Below are 19,946 nucleotides of genomic sequence, written 5' to 3'. Positions count from 1 at the left end.
ACAAGCTGGTAGGTTAATCAGCTCTTGTCTAAATTGGCCCTAATATGTGTGCGTGTGTGTATGCATGCATGTGAGATATCTTGTAAGTTCATTGAGGACAAGGACTGATGTGGACTGATGTGAATGCACAGTGTGTAAAGCGTGGCATAAATTGTCAGCGCTATATAAATGCCTGTTATAATATGTTTGCCCACATTAAGCTCTCATAGGTCAGAAATAAGTCAGTAGTAATAAACTTTGTTTATTTGGGTGCTACATAATAACATTATTACAATTCTATATTTTGTATATAGATTTAAGTGTGTGATATCATATCCTGATTTGGATTCGTGTTTTTTTGTATCCACAGGGCTGGCTACAGCAGTATGGCTATCTGCCTCCAGGTGACCTCAGAACTCACACATTACGCTCCCCACAGTCTATGTCTGAAGCCATTTCTGCTATGCAGAGGTTCTATGGGTTGCCAGTGACAGGGAAGATGGACAGTGACACAGAAAGGTATGTTATCTTTCTCTAAATGTATACTCAGCACAATTTGTTAAAATAAATAAATACATATTAGTGTTAACCACAAACATGCACATAGTGGGAATCTGATCCAATCATTTTATTTATCTAGTTTACATGACCAGTTTAGATAAGTCCCACCTTGTTTTGTGTCTGCCTGAACATGAGTACTCACCATCCCCCTTGCTACTAACTAAATTAATGAGACCTCACATGAATTGGAGTACAAATGGCTATAGCCTTTTTATGAACAAAAACAACTTATAAGCCTGTTGGTCTTATGATGGCACCCAGAATTGCAACTTGTTCCACTTGTAACACTGCGGGACCTTTACCATACCAGGCCTCCAGCCGTGACACACCAGCTCGGTGACAACCCACACCCGCAGTGCAACCATTACCGTATTCCAGCTAACCTTAGTAACTGGAATACACCAGAGAGGCACATACCACCGACCACCGATGAGCCCCCCACACTTCCATCTCAACTGAATTTTCTTCCACCGTCAAAAGACCAACCACACGATCAGCTGCCAAAGACGTCCTTTGCTCATATTGCACCTGCAAAGAGATAAAGCAAACCAACCAAACAAAACACAGGGAGGGTGGGTGGCAAACTGCCTGCTTGTCACCTGTCCCCTCTCTGCTGTCCAAAAGACCCCAGCTATCCCTTAACTAAGTACCACAAACCCCTCTTCATCCTGTTGCCTCAACCAATCCATCTTTCCCCCATTCTCCACCTACAGTCCTTAACCCCGTAGTTGCTTTCCCTTCTCACACTGTCATGCCGGCCCTGCACTATCTTTCATTTTATTTTCTCGCGCTTCGGGCCTTACTTTGTCAATCATGCATAATTAGTCTTGTGTCAGCATTCCAAAAAAGCAAAATATACACATTAATCAATGTATACATATGACCGGTACAACTTGTACCGGTTACTGGAACATCATAACATTTTCTCCAGGCTCCCCCTCCTCCTGCATGCACAGCACTGTGTAGACATAAAGGAGGAGGGGGAGGCGGCTTCACTGTGCTCGGCTGTGAAAGCCGCTGCAGAGACTAATCAGAGCTGCGACCACGGAGGGAAAGAGAGAATGGGATTGTTGCGCCGGGTCCCGGGTGTGCCGACTGGCTTGGGTGCAGCTCGCAATACTCCCCCTGCAAAGCCACTACCTCGGGCTCTCCACGTGTGTCCTGTCATCGCTTGGTGCTGCTGTTTAAACCCGCGGTGCTGTCTCCGCTGTCTTCAGTTGCCGAGGGGGGGGGGGCGCCGGCCAGTGTGTGGCACCTGGGCGCGGGCCTGCCCCCCGTCTCCCACTTAGTACGCCACTGCCCAGGTCTATATTGTTATTATTGTTGTTGATAATAAATGTAAAACATAATGTATATACATAATACAAATAAATGTTTGTGTATGATATATTTGTTATAGAGACACATGTTTGGCATGCCTCAAACATACATTATTTCTTGTGCTTCTCACATGGTGGCAGTGTATATCAAGCATCTAGAAGCATTCAAGTGTGCATAATGACAATGTTATATTTATTCTTACATACTAAACCTGGTTATCTTTAGGGCTATGAAAAAGCCACGCTGCGGTGTCCCAGATAAATTTGGTGCTGAAATCAAAGCCAACGTGAGGAGGAAAAGATATGCCATGCAGGGTCTAAAATGGCATCACAAGGACATCACTTACTGGTATATCAAAACATATATTTAGAAGGAGAATATGTTTATATTAACATTTCAGCCTTACTTTTAGTATAACGCTTGTTTTCTCCCAGCATACAGAACTACACACCTAAAGTTGGCGAATATGAGACATATCAAGCCATCCGGAGAGCCTTTGCTGTTTGGCAAGCAGTAACTCCACTGCACTTCAGTGAAGTTCGATACGTGGACATTAAAGATGGACATGCAAAGCATGCTGACATCATGATCTTCTTTGCTGAGGGGTTCCATGGGGACAGTACCCCTTTTGATGGAGAAGGGGGCTTTTTGGCACATGCATACTTTCCTGGGCCAGGTATTGGAGGAGACACTCACTTTGATTCTGCAGAGCCATGGACATCCAGAAATGATGATTTAGATGGTAAGCACAAAGTCACACTCAGAACGAGCAATGTTTATACAACATGGAGGATAAACAGATTAAAAAGGAATCAGTGATATCAGTAATACAAATGTTAATACTTCTGTTTACCTAGGCAATGATCTGTTTCTTGTGGCTGTTCATGAACTGGGACATGCGCTGGGATTAGAACATTCCAATGATCCATCGGCAATCATGGCCCCATTTTATCAGTGGATGGACACCCAGAACTTTCAACTACCAGATGATGACCGTAGAGGAGTTCAGCAGATATATGGAAGTGGTAAGTGGCTTGAGACAGCACAGTTAAATGAAATACTACAAGCTATTTCAAAATATATATTAGTTGAATAGCATTTTAGGAATCCATATACTGTATATAAACAATATATGAATGTTTACAATTACGCATAAATCAATAGAACATGTACATAATTTAAAGATTGGTTTCCTCCTATGTTTTGTCCGAAAGTTAAAGTGGCCATAGTTGGTTAGCATTTTTGGTTCAGCCACCCAAACCAGGTGGGTGGAAAAATGCCCAACCCCCCCCCCCCACTGGGACATTGTATTCAGACAGCAAGACCCAGCCCTGTCAGAATATGCTGATCGACAAACATTTTCCAACTTGCTCATTCAGCAGAAGTTAATCTACCGATCGCCTTCAGGGACGGCCACTAACGGATCAAAATTTGGCAGGTCCCTGCTGGCCAAGTTCAAATGTCTATGAAAGTCACTTTCTATATAGGTGACTGGGGTGACGGGGATAACTAAGCTTACTAAGTTACTGACTTTCCACTTAGGCCATGGAGAACCACCAACGCGCTCACCACGTCCCACACGTGCACCTCAGCCTACTCCACGATACCGCCCAGATGTCCCTGATGATCCAGATGTTCCTCCATACGGACCAGATATCTGTCAAGGCAATTTTGACACCGTTGCTGTGTTGAGAGGGGAGATGTTTGTGTTTAAGGTTTGTGGTTAGCAATCTTTCTTCATTTAAAGAATAGGTTATCATCTATCTCTTGATTTAAATAAAATATCTCTGCAGGATAAATGGTTCTGGCGTGTGCGCAATAATCGTGTAATGGATGGTTACCCACTGCCCATTGGACACTTTTGGCGTGGGCTCCCAAACTCAATAAATTCGGCATTTGAACGAAAAGATGGAAAATTTGTATTCTTCAAGGGTAATTAATTAATAGTATGGATTTTTTTGCATTTAATTAAAAAATTATTAACTATCAATTAATAATAAAAACAAGACACATATCATGTTATAATCATTTTAAGATATTTGTATTTATCATTATTTTTTATGTCTTTTTTTTGTGTGTGTTCAGGGGATAAATACTGGGTATTTGATGAAGCAATTCTTGAGCCTGGATACCCCAGAACATTAAAAGAAATGGGTCGGGGATTACCAACTGATAGAATTGATGCTGCCCTGTACTGGATGCCAAACGGAATGACCTATTTCTTCAGAGGAAGCAAGTAAGTGATTTTTGTGGATTGAAAAGGGAGGAGAAATAGGACATTTCTTTTACTAATGTCTAAATTAAAAAGACAACTGGCAAACAGCTAATTCCACACAAGAAGATGTAGAAGATCTTTTACATGCCAATGCCAAAAGATTTCTAAAGGAATGATCATGTTTTATGACCAGTTATGACGACTGGATAACATACTCAAGGTGACTACACTTTTTAGAGCCTATACTGTAATGCCGCGTATACACGATTGGTTCGTGTGTGGGCCCCATCGTTTTTTTTCTCATCGGTGAAAAAACTTAGAACCTGTTTTAAAATTATCTAATGGTTAAAAAACCGATAGAAAAAAAATGATCGTCTGTGGGGAAATCCATCGGTCAAAAATCCACGCATGCTCAGAATCAAGTCGACGCATGCTCGGAAGCATTGAACTTCATTTTTCTCTGCACGTCGTTGTGTTTTACGTCACCACGTTCTGACACAAACGTTTTTTTAACTGATGGTGTGTAGGCAAGACTGATGAAAGTCAGCTTCATCGGATATCTGATGAAAAAACCCAACCCGTTTGCATCGGATAAACCGATCGTGTGTACAGGGCATAACTGTGCAGGTTTCTATTGACTTTAACTGAATACTACTATGCTGTTGATGCCCAGACTGAAGCTCACTCTCGCCTGTAAGCCTTTCAAACTTCCCATTGTTGTTTATAAGCTTACACAGCAGGCATTTCCGCTGTAAGCCTGCATACTAAATATTAGTTGACAATTCATTATAAAGACAGAGTTTACGAAATTAAACTAGCTGACTTTTTAAAATAATTTATAGGTTAACTTATTTTTGCATAATTATTTATTATTATTTAAACGACAAGTATGGCCAAAGCTTTTTTGTCATATTTCTCTTGTGGGCTCTGAAAGGATATTGTCAGGTTTCACCCGGCTGCCTGGTTGATAGCTGGTTGCCCGCCCTTCTCCTACCCCGGCACTCCAGTGAGAACTGGAGGAGCACAGTGGAGGGTGATGACTGACAGTCACTGCTCCACGCTTCGAGAAGACCAATAACTGAATGATCAGTGGTCATGTGATCGCTCAGTTCTTGGTTTTAGAGCTGATGTGGGAGAGCTGCAGCAACACAGCTAAGCTGCAGCATTGAGGTGAGTATGTGTGTTTGTTTTTGTATAACCCTTTAAAGGGGTTGTAAACCCTCCCAGTTTTTTCACCCCAATGCATTCTATTCATTGAGATGAAAAACCTATTGTAGTGCACCAGCCCCCCCATTTTACTCACCTGAGCCTGTTCTTTTCCATGCCGGAGACATGCACACCCTCCACTGGCCAGTGTCTTGGCTCTTGATTAGATAGATTGATAGCAGAGCAGCCATTGGCTCCCGCTGCTGTCAATCAAATCCAATGACGCGGGTGTCGGGGGGGCGGTGCCAAGTCCTGCTGTCTGTGTCTTTGAAAGCAGCAGCAGGACACAGGAGCGTGCCCACACAATTGCTTCTCCGACGGGTTAACTCAATGCGGGGAGGAGCCAAGAGGGACCCCAGAAGAGAAGGATCGGGGCCACCTTGTGCAAAAACAACTGCACAGAGGAGGTAAGTATAACATGTTTGTTATTTAAAAATAAAAAAAACTGAACCTTTAGGCCGTGTACACACGGTCGGTCCAAACCGATGAAAACGGCCTGAAGTCCAGTTTCATCGGTCCAAACCGACCGTGTGTACGGCCCATTGGTCTGTTGTCCTTCGGACAAAAATTTGAGAGCTTGCTTTAAAATCGAACCGATGGACGGCTGACCATCGGTCAAAACCGATGGTTAGTACACAAAAGCATCGGTTCAAAACCTGCGCATGCTCAGAATCAAGTCGACGCATGCTTGGAAGCATTGAACTTCGTTTTTTTCAGCACGTCGTGTGTTTTACGTCACCGCGTTGTGACCCGATCGGTTTTTGAACTGATGGTGTGTACACACATCTGACCATCGGTCTGCTTCAGCGGTGAACCGATGAAAAAGGTCCGTCGGACCATTCTCATCGGATGGATCGACCGTGTGTACGCGGCCTTAGTGTCCCTTTAAGTTAAAACCTGTGCTTTGACCATGCAGGGCAAAGCAACAAATGAGTTTTACTAACCCTTCAGGCCATCAGCATATACCATTCCTTTGCTTCCCCACCCCTCTGTTCAGATTCTGGGAATGAATAAGAAAAACATCTTGGTGTAAGCTTCATGTTGCTGCAATTACAGATTTACCAGGGCTGAGGACTTTACCTATTCACATTTGGCAGTGCTGACCCAATCACCAACCACCAGCACTGGTAGAGCTCTAATGGCAGTAACATAGAGTTAGTCATACGCTACCCCATACCCAGATATTCCAGGTATTTTTCCCTAAAAAAAAGCAACGGATAAGTTAAAAAAAGGTGAGTATACAGTATGATGCTTTGGTGGAGGGACATTAAAGCTCTGCATAGACAAAACACAGCTTTGCAATTAGAAATATTTTGAGGTGTTATTCACATATTTTGTCTCTTGTTTCTTTCAGGTACTATCGGTTTAATGATGAGATGAGGGCTGTAGATTCTGATTACCCAAAGAGTATTAAAGTATGGGAAGGGATCCCTGATTCTGTTCGAGGAGCATTTATGGGAAGTGATGGAGGTAAGGAAGACATATTCTTACAAGTTAAGAGGAATTAATTGGTTTGTCATGTATTCGCACATGTAAAAAAAACATTTGAATATACCATGTTAAAATGGTGGTTTATCCTGAGAGTTTTGAACATACTACATTCTCTAATGTTTAAGAGCCCTGACTGACTTTGTGACAATGTTGAATTCACTGCATATGTCTATAGACATTAAAGGACAGGATCTGTAGAGCACTCCATAAACATGTAAGTTTAGGTTTATCTGACTCAAGGGGGAGTGGGAAGGAGAGGCCGCAAGACACAAGTGGCATCAGAATTTGAAGTCAAGTTTTCAAACCCATCTAATCTCTCATTCCCCTTGGCAGGGCTTGTTGGCATTGTCAGTCTCTGCCCATACACACAATATTGTAGCCCAATCCAACAGTTCCTGAGTTACATTTCATGTCAGTTAGTACTGTCAGTTAGTACTTTTAAACTTATTTCCATAACTAGTTCCAGGGTCAGTGCACGTAATAGTTGAGACGGGGTAAGAACATTTTCTCAAAAAGATATTGTTTACTCCTTGATAAGCCACATCAGAGGTGTCTAACACAAAAAGTAAAGCTGGGTAACACAGCACATGCCTCTTGTTGTTTCCAAAAGTTTTTGTCTATTATAAATCTTGAGTCTTTTGTCTCCCGTGCCACACGTGACTTGCTGATGTCTGAACCCCTTGCTAGTGGGATCTGGTTTGCTCTCCTTCCAGGGGGCTGGTTTGATGAGGTGGAGGTCTCTTTATACTTGGTTGATCGCTCAACCGAGGCTGCAATATTATCCTTCACAGATTTTGATGACGTTGGTCTAATAATCCATTAAACATTGACAAGCCATTTGACCAGCCTTAAAGACACTACAATTATTACCTAACACTTTGTTAGAGATGAATATAAGATGCTGAAGGGTGAAGGTAATCGGGGTTCGTGTAATAATCCATGAAACATGTTGTATTCGCCAGAACTACACCATTTTACCAGCATTAAAGACACTACAATTATTATATAACGCTTTGTTAGAGGTGAATATAAGATGCTGAGGGGTGAGGGTAATCGGGGTACGTTGTGAAGGAATAGATGTATCTGTTGTCTGATAGTCTCTATATTCTGGATAGTAAAAACTGTATTATCAACAGCCTTAAAGAGGCTTGTAAATGTGTGTTTTAAGGATTAATTAACTAGTTTTAATGGACTTAAAGGTTAAAATAATTTTATGTGGTTTCTTATATCTTAACTGGCACCTGAAAAGCCCCAATTCAAGGCAAGAATCTTATGGAAAGAACCAAAAATACTTGCTGTTCATGCCTCCCCCCATCTCTCAATAGCCATAAATGTGATAGTTAATGTTAAGGGAAGTGCTGGCTGACACAGATGCCCATGGTTTGGGTTTTCCTGTACATTCAACCACCCTCTAGTATGTTTGGCTAGTTTATAGCTTATCTAAAACGAAAACAAGAATTTAATATATTTCAACTTACAAGTCCTCATATGTGATGGCTGCATTCATTTTTAGCCCTTTTGTCCTTTACTTTCATCTTCTAATAACACACTTCATCCCATCATGTCTACACTCATTTCTCCACTGTATGAATGGAGGATGCCATGGTTTTCACAAGGGCAAGACTTTTAATCTCCCAGAAAGTTCAGTGCCTTTTTGGCAAGTTTTGAAAATGTTATCAGCATGAAAAGGGAAACAAATGTAACTAGCACACCTAAGGACTGGTAAGCTGCCATATACTGAAGTGGAATTCCAGCCTAAAACGTACATTTCTTAAAAAGACTCCCCCCCCCCCCTTCTAACATATAGGCTGACTAACCTGAGTAAGAAAAATATGTACACATACCTATTTTCAGCCTGCTTTGGCTGCCATGTGTCAGTCAGCGGTGACTGCAGGGGAGAGGAGGGACCGCCGACAACGGGTGGGCCATGGCAGTCTATGGGTGACACCACTCCCAGGCATTCCCAGCCGCTGTCATGCTCTCCCCTGCGGTCGAGAAGAAGAAATCACCGCTCCAGGTGGGTCAACTATGCAATCACAGGCTAAATCAGGATACCGTGGGTGCTGGCAGTGCAGTAGACATGCATAAGAATTGAGAGAATGGATAGCCGCGCTCCAATGACCGTTGAGGTTGTCTTTATTTAAACGAACAGCAGATACATCACAGGGTTACAGCAATAGAAACAAGGGAACAGCCGACGTGTTTCGCACTGGATTAGTGCTTATTCATGGCATGGCGGATAAACAGGCTGCTAATAGGTAAGTATATACATCTTTTTTACACAAGTTAGTTAGCATAGGTGCTAGGAGGCGAATAGGAGCATTTTTAAAACTAGGTTTATTTTATTCCTTAAATTGTTTTGGGGTTTAGATATGCTTTAAGATGAGGGTTTTGGGGGTTTTATTAACCTTTTTATTTTACCGTAGCATTTCTTAATTCTTAGGTTCTCTTTCCTTTTATGTGTTGCAGCCTTTACCTATTTCTACAAGGGTAACAAGTACTGGAAGTTTAATAACCAGCAATTGAAGACAGAATCTGGTTTTCCCAAGTCTGTTCTGCAAGACTGGATGGGTTGCAGGACCGCCAAGCAACCTGAAGATAATGATGTTGATGATGACAGAGAAGTAGTAATCATTGAAGTTGATGAAGCCAGCGGAGAAATAAGCATGGCAGCTGTTGTAGTTCCAGTGCTCCTTTTGCTTTGTGTCCTGTTCCTTGGACTGGCCGTCTTTATCTTTAGGCAGTATGGCACTCCCAAAAGGCTTCTATACTGGCAGCGATCCCTGCTGGACAAAGTGTGAGACTTCACATATCTGGACCCTCCCCCCCATTCCTGTCTCTCTGGCCCTCCCATGCCTCCCTCACACAGATTTCATGGGGAGCAGTAATAGCCTCCTGGGGAGGGAGGAAGGGAGAGAGGCAGTTTGCACCATCTTTGCCGCTATTTATGTGGCACACATCATTGCATTTAACCCCTCCATTGCCAGACTGGAGCCATGTCTTCCATAATGGTTATTGCACGGGTACAAGTTGTAGTTTTTCATTAGTAATTTGTTGGGAAGTGCTCTCAGTATAGCCACCACTTGCAGGAGTCAGAGCAGAGATGGACACCCTTTTAAAGGGTCTGGAGACATTACCTTAAGTTGTGTGTTCATTCTTTTCAGAACACTAAAGTCCCTTGCTAAGATGAATAGTTTTTTGCTAAGAGCACCCAGCGGGAACCTTAATCATGGCTGGGGTAAATGGAATTGCAAGTGGGGGAAGACCACCCTGTCTGTGAGCTTTTGTCCAAAGGTTGTTTCCTCTGTGCCATACTGCCAAAAGCACAGCTAGCTTTACTAAGAGCCAACAGAAGGACGTTGTTAGTCAGTAAGAAGATATTGACTTCTGAATATAACCTGGGTCACAGCTGTGTAATGGGGTACAATGTTCCAGACTTTGGTAACAAAAGCATTTATAATAATTTGGTAAAATATAAGGGCCTGAGGTCCAATTTAAGTTGAAAAAAAAAAAAGAAAAAAAATATGTTTTCATAGTAACCAAACATGTGTGACAAGGACAATAATGGTTTGTCCTTTGGAATTTCAAGTACTGTTTGTGATATATGATCTAGAGGAAGCTGAGATAGGTAAGTGTATTTTTGCAGAGCAGGAATCTGTACCTGGAGAAAAAAGAGGGACAAGTTTAAGGTCAGTGCCACCCAACTCCCAGAGTGCCTTGAAAAATGCCCTGTAAACCCATCCATTGTACTTCTACGATGCCTATATGCTCTATTCTTATGAGTATAGAAGGAAAACATTTCAATCTCAGGGTCTTCTCCTGGTATCTGACTTAGATTATGTAGATAGATGCTTATATATACTTGGTTTAGTCACTACTTTCAGGTCCTGGCAGAGGCAGCATTGTGTTGGCTTTCTGTGATGTAAGGGGTTGATCACTGCTCTGAAAGATTCTTGCAGTTCTCTTGTCAGAGAAAGGACTGGGCTCACAATATTTCAGTCCAAAAAAAAATTGTTAACAATTGCTCTGCAGGTCTCTGGCTGTGGTGGGGTTAATCATGGTTGCTTAGTGCCCCTGTAATTGACAAAAAGACAAAAAGAAATATCAGTGCTCTGTGAATCTCATGCGCAGGGAAGGAGTTATTCACAGCTCTGCAGGTTTCTGTCGGGGTGAGGTTAAGAAGGGCAAATCACATGGTACGGTCAGGGGGTGGGGGTCACATTTCCTGTCTTGTTTCCCGTCTTCTTATTTTTTGTTTATATTTGATTATTATAATTATTATTATTTGATATTAAGGCAGCTCCTGCAGGTCAGGCCGCTTTGCATCTCCCACCTGTCCACTGCCAGAAGGATCAATCTTGTTCCAATGGTCCCTTTAGCAGTGAGTGGGTGACCTCTTCACCCCTCCCCTCCAAGCATGGAGCTTGGGGTCAGGGCTTGCACAAGATTATAGGGGCAAAGAGAAGCATGTGCCCTTTCTAACCTAACCCCCAAGTGCCTTATATCACCTGTAACCTCAAACCTAAAATGTGCATCATTCCCTTATGTTAATATGTGCGTGGAGGGGTATGGGAGATCTACCAAATGGAATTAATTAAAGCTTCTCTCATGTGGACAAAATTGTGGTTTTTATTTTATTATTTCCTGAAGTCTTTTTTTAAAAAAATCTACCAGAAACTATTTGTTATGGACCTATGTTTTTTTTTAAATATTAGAAATATAAAAACAATTAAAAACAGAGCTTTATCTGTGTTCATTTATCTCACATACACGACGTAGTAAATTTTAACCAATTGTGAAACCTTTAACATTTGGTTGAGTGACCATCATACCTTTGTTTTGGATGCAGACAAGTCTCTGTACGAGTGAGTATCTTCACCTGGCCTAATTTCATGTGTAAATATACGTGCACAAATAGAAATAGTCATTTTATTTGAGTATTAAGCAATCCATAACACCTTCATACATTTTATATTTTCCTGAATTGTGCTCTTTGTGTTTCCTATACTTATGATTTTTGGTAATCTTCGAATCCAATTTTAACGCCACATATTTCACACATTTTGCATCACAAATGGCCTTTTACTGGCCTATAAATGAAGCCTCGTACACACGACCGAGGACCTCGACGGGCGAAACACATCGTTTTCCTCGTCGAGTTCCTTCTCAGGCTGTCGAGAAACTCGAAAAGGCAAGTTTCTCCATTCCCGTCGAGGAAATAGAGAACTTGCTCTCTTTTTGGCTCGTCGAGTTTCCTCTACGAAAATGTACACACGACCGGTTTCCTCGGCAAAGAAATATCTCCCAGCAAGTTTCTTGCTGGTTTTTGCCGAGAAACTCGGTCGTGTGTACGAGGCCTGACTGTGTTTTTTCATGTTTTTTACTGTTACTGCAAGTGATCAATGCAGTAAAGTGATTCACATTTTTAAAATGTATAAAGGGACTATGGGATAAACATACAATAATGCATCAGAATTGTCATCTAGTGCGCATTTTTGTCTGGGCAGGTTTTTTCAGGAAAAAAAAAATTAGATTTGTGCATTTTACCTTAATATGAAATTTGTATTGTATTCTGCTGTGCTTTAAGGCTATATGCAAAAATGTTTGAACTTAATAAATTTGCAGAAGGTAGAGGAAACGAATAGATGAATATCTTATATTCTGTCTAAAAATGATGTCAGTCTCCTCTGAGACCTTAAGACTTGGGCTTAGTGTTGCGAAGAAATCAATCTTTCCAGGAATTCTTTCCCTGTACTATATGGAAAATCCATTTAAGTTATAGCTCTGACTTTCTGTACTTCTGGTGTGCAATATAACACTGAGCTGAAAAGCACTGCAGTAGCTTACTGGGAAGCGGTTTGTCCAATTTTCGGCATGCGGTGGCCTTTGCGAAGAACCCCATTTGCGGAAGTGGTAGACTATTTCCCAAATGACACTTCGCTCCCCTAGCAATTATAAGCGCAGTGCGGAGGCTACAACTATAAACAAGCTATAAACCCACGCAATATACAGCGGTTACTAGGATTGAGGCAGAATATTATTTTGGGTCAAACAAGTTAGGAATAGCTTCATGAGGAGGATGTAGCATGCTGATCGGCCATCTCGGATGGCTGGTAAATGTTTCACGTAAACTGTATTACTAATCTGCAAGTGTCAATAGGCCCTTAGAAGGATTTATGTGGGATGTGGGGTTAAGTATGCATAATATGACTTAATTACCAAACACTGGTTGGCTCTTTATCATGGGTTAAAGATTTAAAATGCCACTTTGTTAAGACTTAATAGGAAAGTGTTTAATCGCTACAGAGGAGGGCAGTGGGGACGCACACATATATATAGCAGTACAGATGATAGAACCCACACTTGTATAAAGCCCACACAGGGTTTAAAACTTTGCAGTGGCACAATGGAAGAGAATTTACAAGACGTGTTAACTCCACTGAAATCTGGGGGACTATTGTATTTATTTATTTATGCTTAAAGCTTATGCAGCTTTCCAGAGACTAAAACAGCCCATAGATGAGTCAAATTGATTGAACAAGAAAAAAAAACTGACGTAATTCTCCAATTCACACAATCAATGTGGATGGGGGAATCTTCCCCGCTGATCTATTATATTCTGAAGCCTCGTACACACGGCCGAGGAACTCGACGGGCGAAACACATCGTTTTGCTCGTCAAATTCCTTGTTAGGCTGTCGAGGATCTCGACAAGGCAAGTTTCTCCATTCCCGTCGAGGAAAAGGAAGACATGCTCTCTTTTTGGCTCGACGGGATCCTCGACAGTTTCCTCTGCGAAAAATGTACACACGACCGCAAAAAAAAATCCCAGCAAGTTTCTTGCTGGTTTTTGCAGAGAAACTTGGTCGTGTATACGAGGCCTGACAGCGGGGGATTTCCCTGCCATTAGAAGACACCGACCAGCATTGCAGGCTATAGCCTGCAGCACTGATCATGCTGGGACAATTGTACAGAACTGAATAGGTAGATCAACTTCTGTGCAACCTCAGTGCCCATGCATGGATCGAAATTTCAATCCATGAATGGCTGGCTGGCTTAAACTAGTTGGAGCAGCCAGGTTGTCGTTCAAGCACTCTACAAGATATTACGAATCTACGTAGGTGCTTGTCTATCCATTTGTATTTCTATATGCAAAGTTTTGAAGCTTCCCTCGGACAGAAAGTCAGCTGGATAAATACTGCAAATACAGCCACAAAACTTGTTGATTGGTAAGTCTAAAACCTTGTACACACGACCGAGGAACTCGTAATTCTCCAATTCACACAATCAATGTGGATGGGGGAATCTTCCCCGCTGATCTATTATATTCTGAAGCCTCGTACACACGGCCGAGGAACTCGACGGGCGAAACACGTAGTTTTCCTCGTCGAGTTCCTTGTTAGGCTGTCGAGGAACTCGACAAGGCAAGTTTCTCCATTCCCGTCGAGGAAAAAGAAGACATGCTCTCTTTTTGGCTCGACGGGATCCTCAACAGTTTCCTCGTCGAAAAATGTACACACGACCGGTATCCTCGGCAAAAATAAAAATCCCAGCAAGTTTCTTGCTGGTTTTTGCCGAGAAACTCGGTCGTGTGTACGAGGCTTAACACCAGCCACAGGAAAATATCTGAATAGATTTTTTATGAAGAAATGGGATGTATAGATAAAGAAAACAAAAATAATAAAGTATGGATAAATACTCAACAGTCCATCTCTAAAACATCAGCTACTACAGTCTGATTAAAAGGAACATTTTTTTTTGTGCTAACTGCAATCAAATCTACAGTGTGATTGTGAAGTGTTGGTGGTGCCCAGGGGTCAAGTCCTGGGGAAAAAAGTGTGGGAACTCCCACCCAAGATCCTCTCCCCCACCAAAAAAAATAAATAATGATACGCTCATATGCATAATTACTAAACCGCAAGTTCTTTCTAAATCCCGCGATAACTCGCGGCAGACCTCCGCAATGTCTCCTGGGAAGAATGACAAAAGCTCCCAGGAGACATTGCGGCATCGAGGAAGTGACGGAACGCTACCTTTTTTTTCAATTTTTTTTTTATTATATATTTTTCATTGACAAACAACTATCATCGACATAACATTCTTACACAGTATATACTAACAAACATATAACAACACATACATGGTCTCCTTACGGTCCCTTATTTTGGTCAAGATATAGTGCCCCTTCTTTCGCTCCCTAAACCCTTCCCTATCACCATCTCCCGCTTAACCCAGACACATAAGGGCAACCTCCCTGGGAGATACACAGTTTGACACGACAAAATCCCTGATGTAAATCCCCATAGAGAGAACAGGAGAGTAGACAGAGGAGAAAGGAGAGGACGGAGAGAGAGAGAGAAATAAGAAGAGAAGAGAGAGAGAAGAGAGAAAGAAAAAAGAAAAAAAGAAAAAAAAAGAAACCCTCCCCGTTTTTAGCTATAACTAAAATAAATCATCCCCTTCATCAGAGACACCCCGTGCTTAACTTATTTAAATTAGAAATTAAGTTTCTAAGTGATATCTACTACAAAAAAAAAAAAAAGAGAAAAGAAAAAGAAAGAAAAAAAAAATTATTTTGTCTATTTAACTTTTTAATCCCTTTCTTCATGATCACCCAGTGCCCACTTATTTAATTTAGTAATTAAATTATTAAGTGATATCTACTTCCCTGTGAGAAGGAAAGAAAAAAATATATATATAAATTCTTTTAACCCCTCCCCTTTTTAAACTGTGACTCACCTAGTGCACTACTTATTTGAATTAAAATGTATCTTCCTAAGTGATAGAGGGAAGCAATTCTCCTCCCTTCCCTTCATTTATATATATGTGCCAACCTTCCCATTTCTCAGGGGGCTTAACCTGCCCCTACCCCTGTGTAATAATGAAAGAGAAAAAAAAAAAAAACGGAACGCTACCTGATGAATCCATATACAGGAAGCGGCCAGTAACATAAAGGATTACTAAGGTTCGCCTGCCCCTGACAGTGACTCGAGCTGGGCATCGCCGCTTAGTGAAGGATTGGCTCAGGCGGCTCGGCTGCTCTAGTCCTGCAAAGGGAACTGAGTTCCTGCTGTGAAATAAGTGCAGGAACTCCGTTCCCACGCGTTCCCGCAGGACTTGAGCCCTGGTGGTGCCCCATCATCGGCCCTTTGAAAGCGGCTGCAAGTATAGCTATGTCTCCAAAAGACGTCTTATTTTCCAGTGCTGTAAATTTGATCTCCTGCATTGCTGAATGAAAATAAAAATTAAAAATAAACATTCTATTAAAGAGAAACGTGTAAGTGATATTGATGGATTTTTTATTAACAAAATGGGACATGGAAGAACGGATGTTTCAGGGTATTGCCTATCCCCTCTACCGCCTGTAGAATTACCTGGGAGCACATTCTTTTCATGGCCATGTTTAATCCGATTTATCTGGTTATCAGTCAAGTACATAGTGTAGAGCAGGGGTCTCAAACTGGTGGGTCTCAAACTGGCGGCCCTCCAGCTGTTGCGAAACTACAAGTCCCGGCATGCCTCTGACTTTGGGAGTCATGCTTGTAACAGTCAGCCTTGCAATGCCTCATGGGACTTGTAGTTTTGCAACAGCTGGAGGGCCGCCAGTTTGTGACCCCTGGTGTAAAGGGTTATCACTAATTGCAACTTACAATCATATTCTCAAATTACGTTAACTTACAGTAGGTGCCTCCAGTAATTATTTATATGGAAAAAAACATGTCATGTAAGGGGAACCTATTGACATAAACTAAGAAATGAAGAAGAGGAAAGCACAAGTGTTACAATATCTATAACTAATGGGCTCTTCTTTACAAAAATAATGTCTCTAAAAACACATTCAATAATGAAAAAAGTGATCCATGGAATTCCTGGGGTAAGGAAGGATATTTGTTTTACCTGTTTTGCCTTTTTTTAGCTTCATACACTATTACCAAAACTATTGGGACACCTGTCTTTACAGGTACATGAACTTTAATGGTATGCCAGTCTTAGTCCGTAGGGTTCAATATTGCGTTGGCCCGCCCTTTGCAGCTATAACAGCTTCAACTCTTCTGGGAAGGCTGTCCACAAAGTTTAGGAGTGTGTCTATGGGAATGTTTGACTATTCTTCATTTGTGAGGTCAGACACTGATGTGGACGTGAAGGCCTGGCTCACAGTCTCAGCTCTAATTTATCTCAAAGGTGTTCTATCGGTTGAGGTCAGGACTCTCCACCCCAAACTCACTCATCTATGTTTTTATGGACCTTGCTTTGTGCACTGGTCCAAATAATTTGGTGGAGGAGGATTATAGGGTGGAGTTGTTTTTCAGGGGTTGGGCTTGGCCCCTTAGTTCCAGTGAAGGGAACTCTTAAGGCGTCAGCATACCAAGACATTTTGGACAATTTCATGCTCCCAACTTTGTGGGAACAGTTTGAGGATGACCCCTTCCTGTTCCAATATGACAGCGCACCAGTGCACAAGCAAGGTCCATAAAGACATGAATGAGAGAGTTTGGATTGGAGAAACTTGACTGGCCTGCACAGAATCCTGACCATAAGCTGATAAAACACCTTTGGGATGAATTAGAGCAGAGACTGTGAGCCAGGCCTTTTCATCCAACATTAGTGCCTGACCTCACTAATGCGCTTCTGGAAGAATGGCTAAACATTCCCATAGACAGACTCCTAAACCTTGTGGACAGCCTTCCCAGAAGAATTGAAGCTGTTATAGCTGCAAAGTGTGGGGCAACTCAATATTGAAACCTACAGGCTAAGACTGGGATAAAAGAATAAAAAAATCATGTGTGTGACAAAGCAGGCATCACAATACTTTTGGTAATATAGTGTATTTGTCGTGCCAAAATGATTGCCCAGAAAAGTTTTTACCGATTGGAACTCCCAATATTGTCTCAGAGGACTGCATCGCGATACAAGACCATGTTGTTTAAATAACTGTATGTATTATATTCACAGTTGTGCATTGTAAATACATTTGTAAAAATTTCACATAAGTGCATTTTAGGTCGATCCGGATTGTTTTTTTTTTAGCCTTGTTTGTCGTTATTAGTCATTCATCTTTGGCGACATAATGCAGATGGTATGTATTCTCCTTTGTAATCAAAACTTCAAAAGCATAGCCAAATACACAGCTAAAGTGGGACACTGAGATACATTTTTGCTGTTTGCTGAAAAAGAAAGTATTTATAGTGTTAAAATGTTATTGACTGACTACAAATGACATAGACACGTTTTGGATAGGATTAGTATAATAACTATAGCCACTGATCCTTTTTTATTAGAAATCCAATCCAAACATATTATTGCTCATTTTTCAAATGTATTTTGTACAGGTAATTTTAAAGTTTAATGCCACGTACACACGATCGGTCAAAACGATGAGAACGGTCTGATGGCCTGTTTTCATCGGACCAAACCGTTCGTGTGTGGGCCCCATCGGTTATTTATCCATAGGTTAAAAAAAGCAATCTTGTTTAAAATTCAACCGATGGATACCTAACCGATAGGAAAAAAAACGATTGTTTGTAGGCACGCCCATCGGTTTAAAATCTACACATGCTCAGAATCAAGTCGACGCATGCTTGGAAGCATTGAACTTCGCTTTTTTTCAGCACGTTGTTGTGTTTTACGTCACCGCGTTCTGACACGATCGTTTTTTTAACCTATGGTGTGTAGGCACGATGGACCATCAGTCAGCTTCATCGGTTAACTGATGAAAACGGTCCATCAGACCGTTCTCATCGGATGGACCGATCGTGTGTACAGGGCTTTAGCTAAACTACTGGCAAACACCTAAAATACAAGTAAAATACAGATGTGGAAGTTGTTTTAACTGTCATACGATTTGCATTTCTGTCTATCCAGTTCTGAGTTCTATGCAGCTTTGCTAGACAATACAGCCATGGCTGGCAATGCAGGAGACCCATTTTTGTTATCTATTGCAGTTAAGTAACACTTAAACTGGCCACACATGGATCAGATTTCAGGTGGTTCAGCAGGGAGCCACCAAATTTGGATCCATGTATGTTGGTTGGTTGAACAGAGGTCGATCTACCAATTGACTTCTGTTCAACCAGCCTGCTGGAACATTTCCATGTGATCAGTGCTGCGGGGTATAGCCTGCAGTGCTGATCAGTGTAGTCTGACAGCACGGCAAAAAAATATTTGCCGGAGGTTGTATCCCTCCTTTAGGCCTCGTACACACGATAGGATAGCCAGAGGACAACGGTCTGAAGGACCGTTGTCATAGGTTAACCGATGAAGCTGACTGATGGTCCGTCGTGCATACACACCATAGGTTAAATAACCGATCGTGTCAGAACGCGGTGAAGTAAAACACAACGACGTGCTGAAAAAAACGAAGTTCAATGCTTCTAAGCATGCATCGACTTGATTCTGAGCATGCGCGGGTTTATAAACGATGGTTTTGCATACTAACGATCAGTTTTGACCTATCGGTTAGGCGTCCATCGGTTACATTTTAAAGCAAGTTCCTATTTTTTTAACCAAAGGTTAAATAAATTATGGGGCCCACACACGATCGGTTTTGACGGATGAAAACGGTCCATCAGACCGTTGTCCTCTGGCTATGGTATCGTGTGTATGAGGCCTAACTGTATCCAAAAATGGAAAAAAAAAGTTTTGCCTTTAGTTACACTTTAAGGCTGGGGGCTTTAGCTCCCCCAAAATTTCTCCTAGCATCTTTATAGCACCCCTACCAGCAGCCATTTAGGGCGCGCCGGGAAGGTAATCACTGTTTGGAGCCCGGGTCTCGTGCTTGTCATGATGAATGCAGGCAGACCCAGCACCTGATACCAGTGTTGTTTCTAAACCCTGCTCCATGTGTGCAAAACAGATTTTTTATCTATCCGGAGCCAGGCTCGGAGAATGGAAAACAAGTCAAATGCAGAGCAGGACAATACCATTTCATTGCCCTGACCTGCATTAGGGGGTGGGGGGGGGGGATCTCAGGCTTATTCAATCAGCCTGTGTCCATGCTGCAACCCCTCCCCCTTCCTCCGACGCCTTTTTTTTATTTCAATACAAGAGCAGAGCAGAAGTTAAAGTGGAGGTTCACCCGAAAACTTAATTTTTAACATTAGATTGATGCTCATTTTGTCAAGGGGAATCGGGTAGTTTTTTAAAAATCGAAGCAGTACTTACCGTTTTAGAGAGCG

General features: G+C 41.9%; 1 protein-coding gene across 1 annotated transcript in view; it reads left to right on the top strand.

Annotated features, from left to right (window-relative positions):
- MMP14 (matrix metallopeptidase 14) overlaps positions 1-11,387 on the top strand; it is a 52,151-nt gene extending 40,764 nt beyond the window's left edge. The window contains exons 2-10 of the mRNA XM_040354320.1: positions 350-498; positions 2,086-2,208; positions 2,295-2,602; positions 2,718-2,885; positions 3,403-3,575; positions 3,654-3,792; positions 3,946-4,096; positions 6,636-6,751; positions 9,242-11,387. Coding sequence (XP_040210254.1) covers positions 350-498; positions 2,086-2,208; positions 2,295-2,602; positions 2,718-2,885; positions 3,403-3,575; positions 3,654-3,792; positions 3,946-4,096; positions 6,636-6,751; positions 9,242-9,573 — 1,659 coding nt within the window. The 3' untranslated portion in view covers positions 9,574-11,387. The remainder of the gene's footprint in view (positions 1-349; positions 499-2,085; positions 2,209-2,294; positions 2,603-2,717; positions 2,886-3,402; positions 3,576-3,653; positions 3,793-3,945; positions 4,097-6,635; positions 6,752-9,241) is intronic.
- The last annotated feature ends 8,559 nt before the right edge of the window (positions 11,388-19,946 follow it).

The sequence above is a fragment of the Rana temporaria genome, chromosome 1, assembly GCF_905171775.1.
Source record: "Rana temporaria chromosome 1, aRanTem1.1, whole genome shotgun sequence".
Classification (NCBI taxonomy): Eukaryota; Metazoa; Chordata; class Amphibia; order Anura; family Ranidae; genus Rana; species Rana temporaria.
This window is presented reverse-complemented; position numbering and strand designations above follow the sequence as displayed.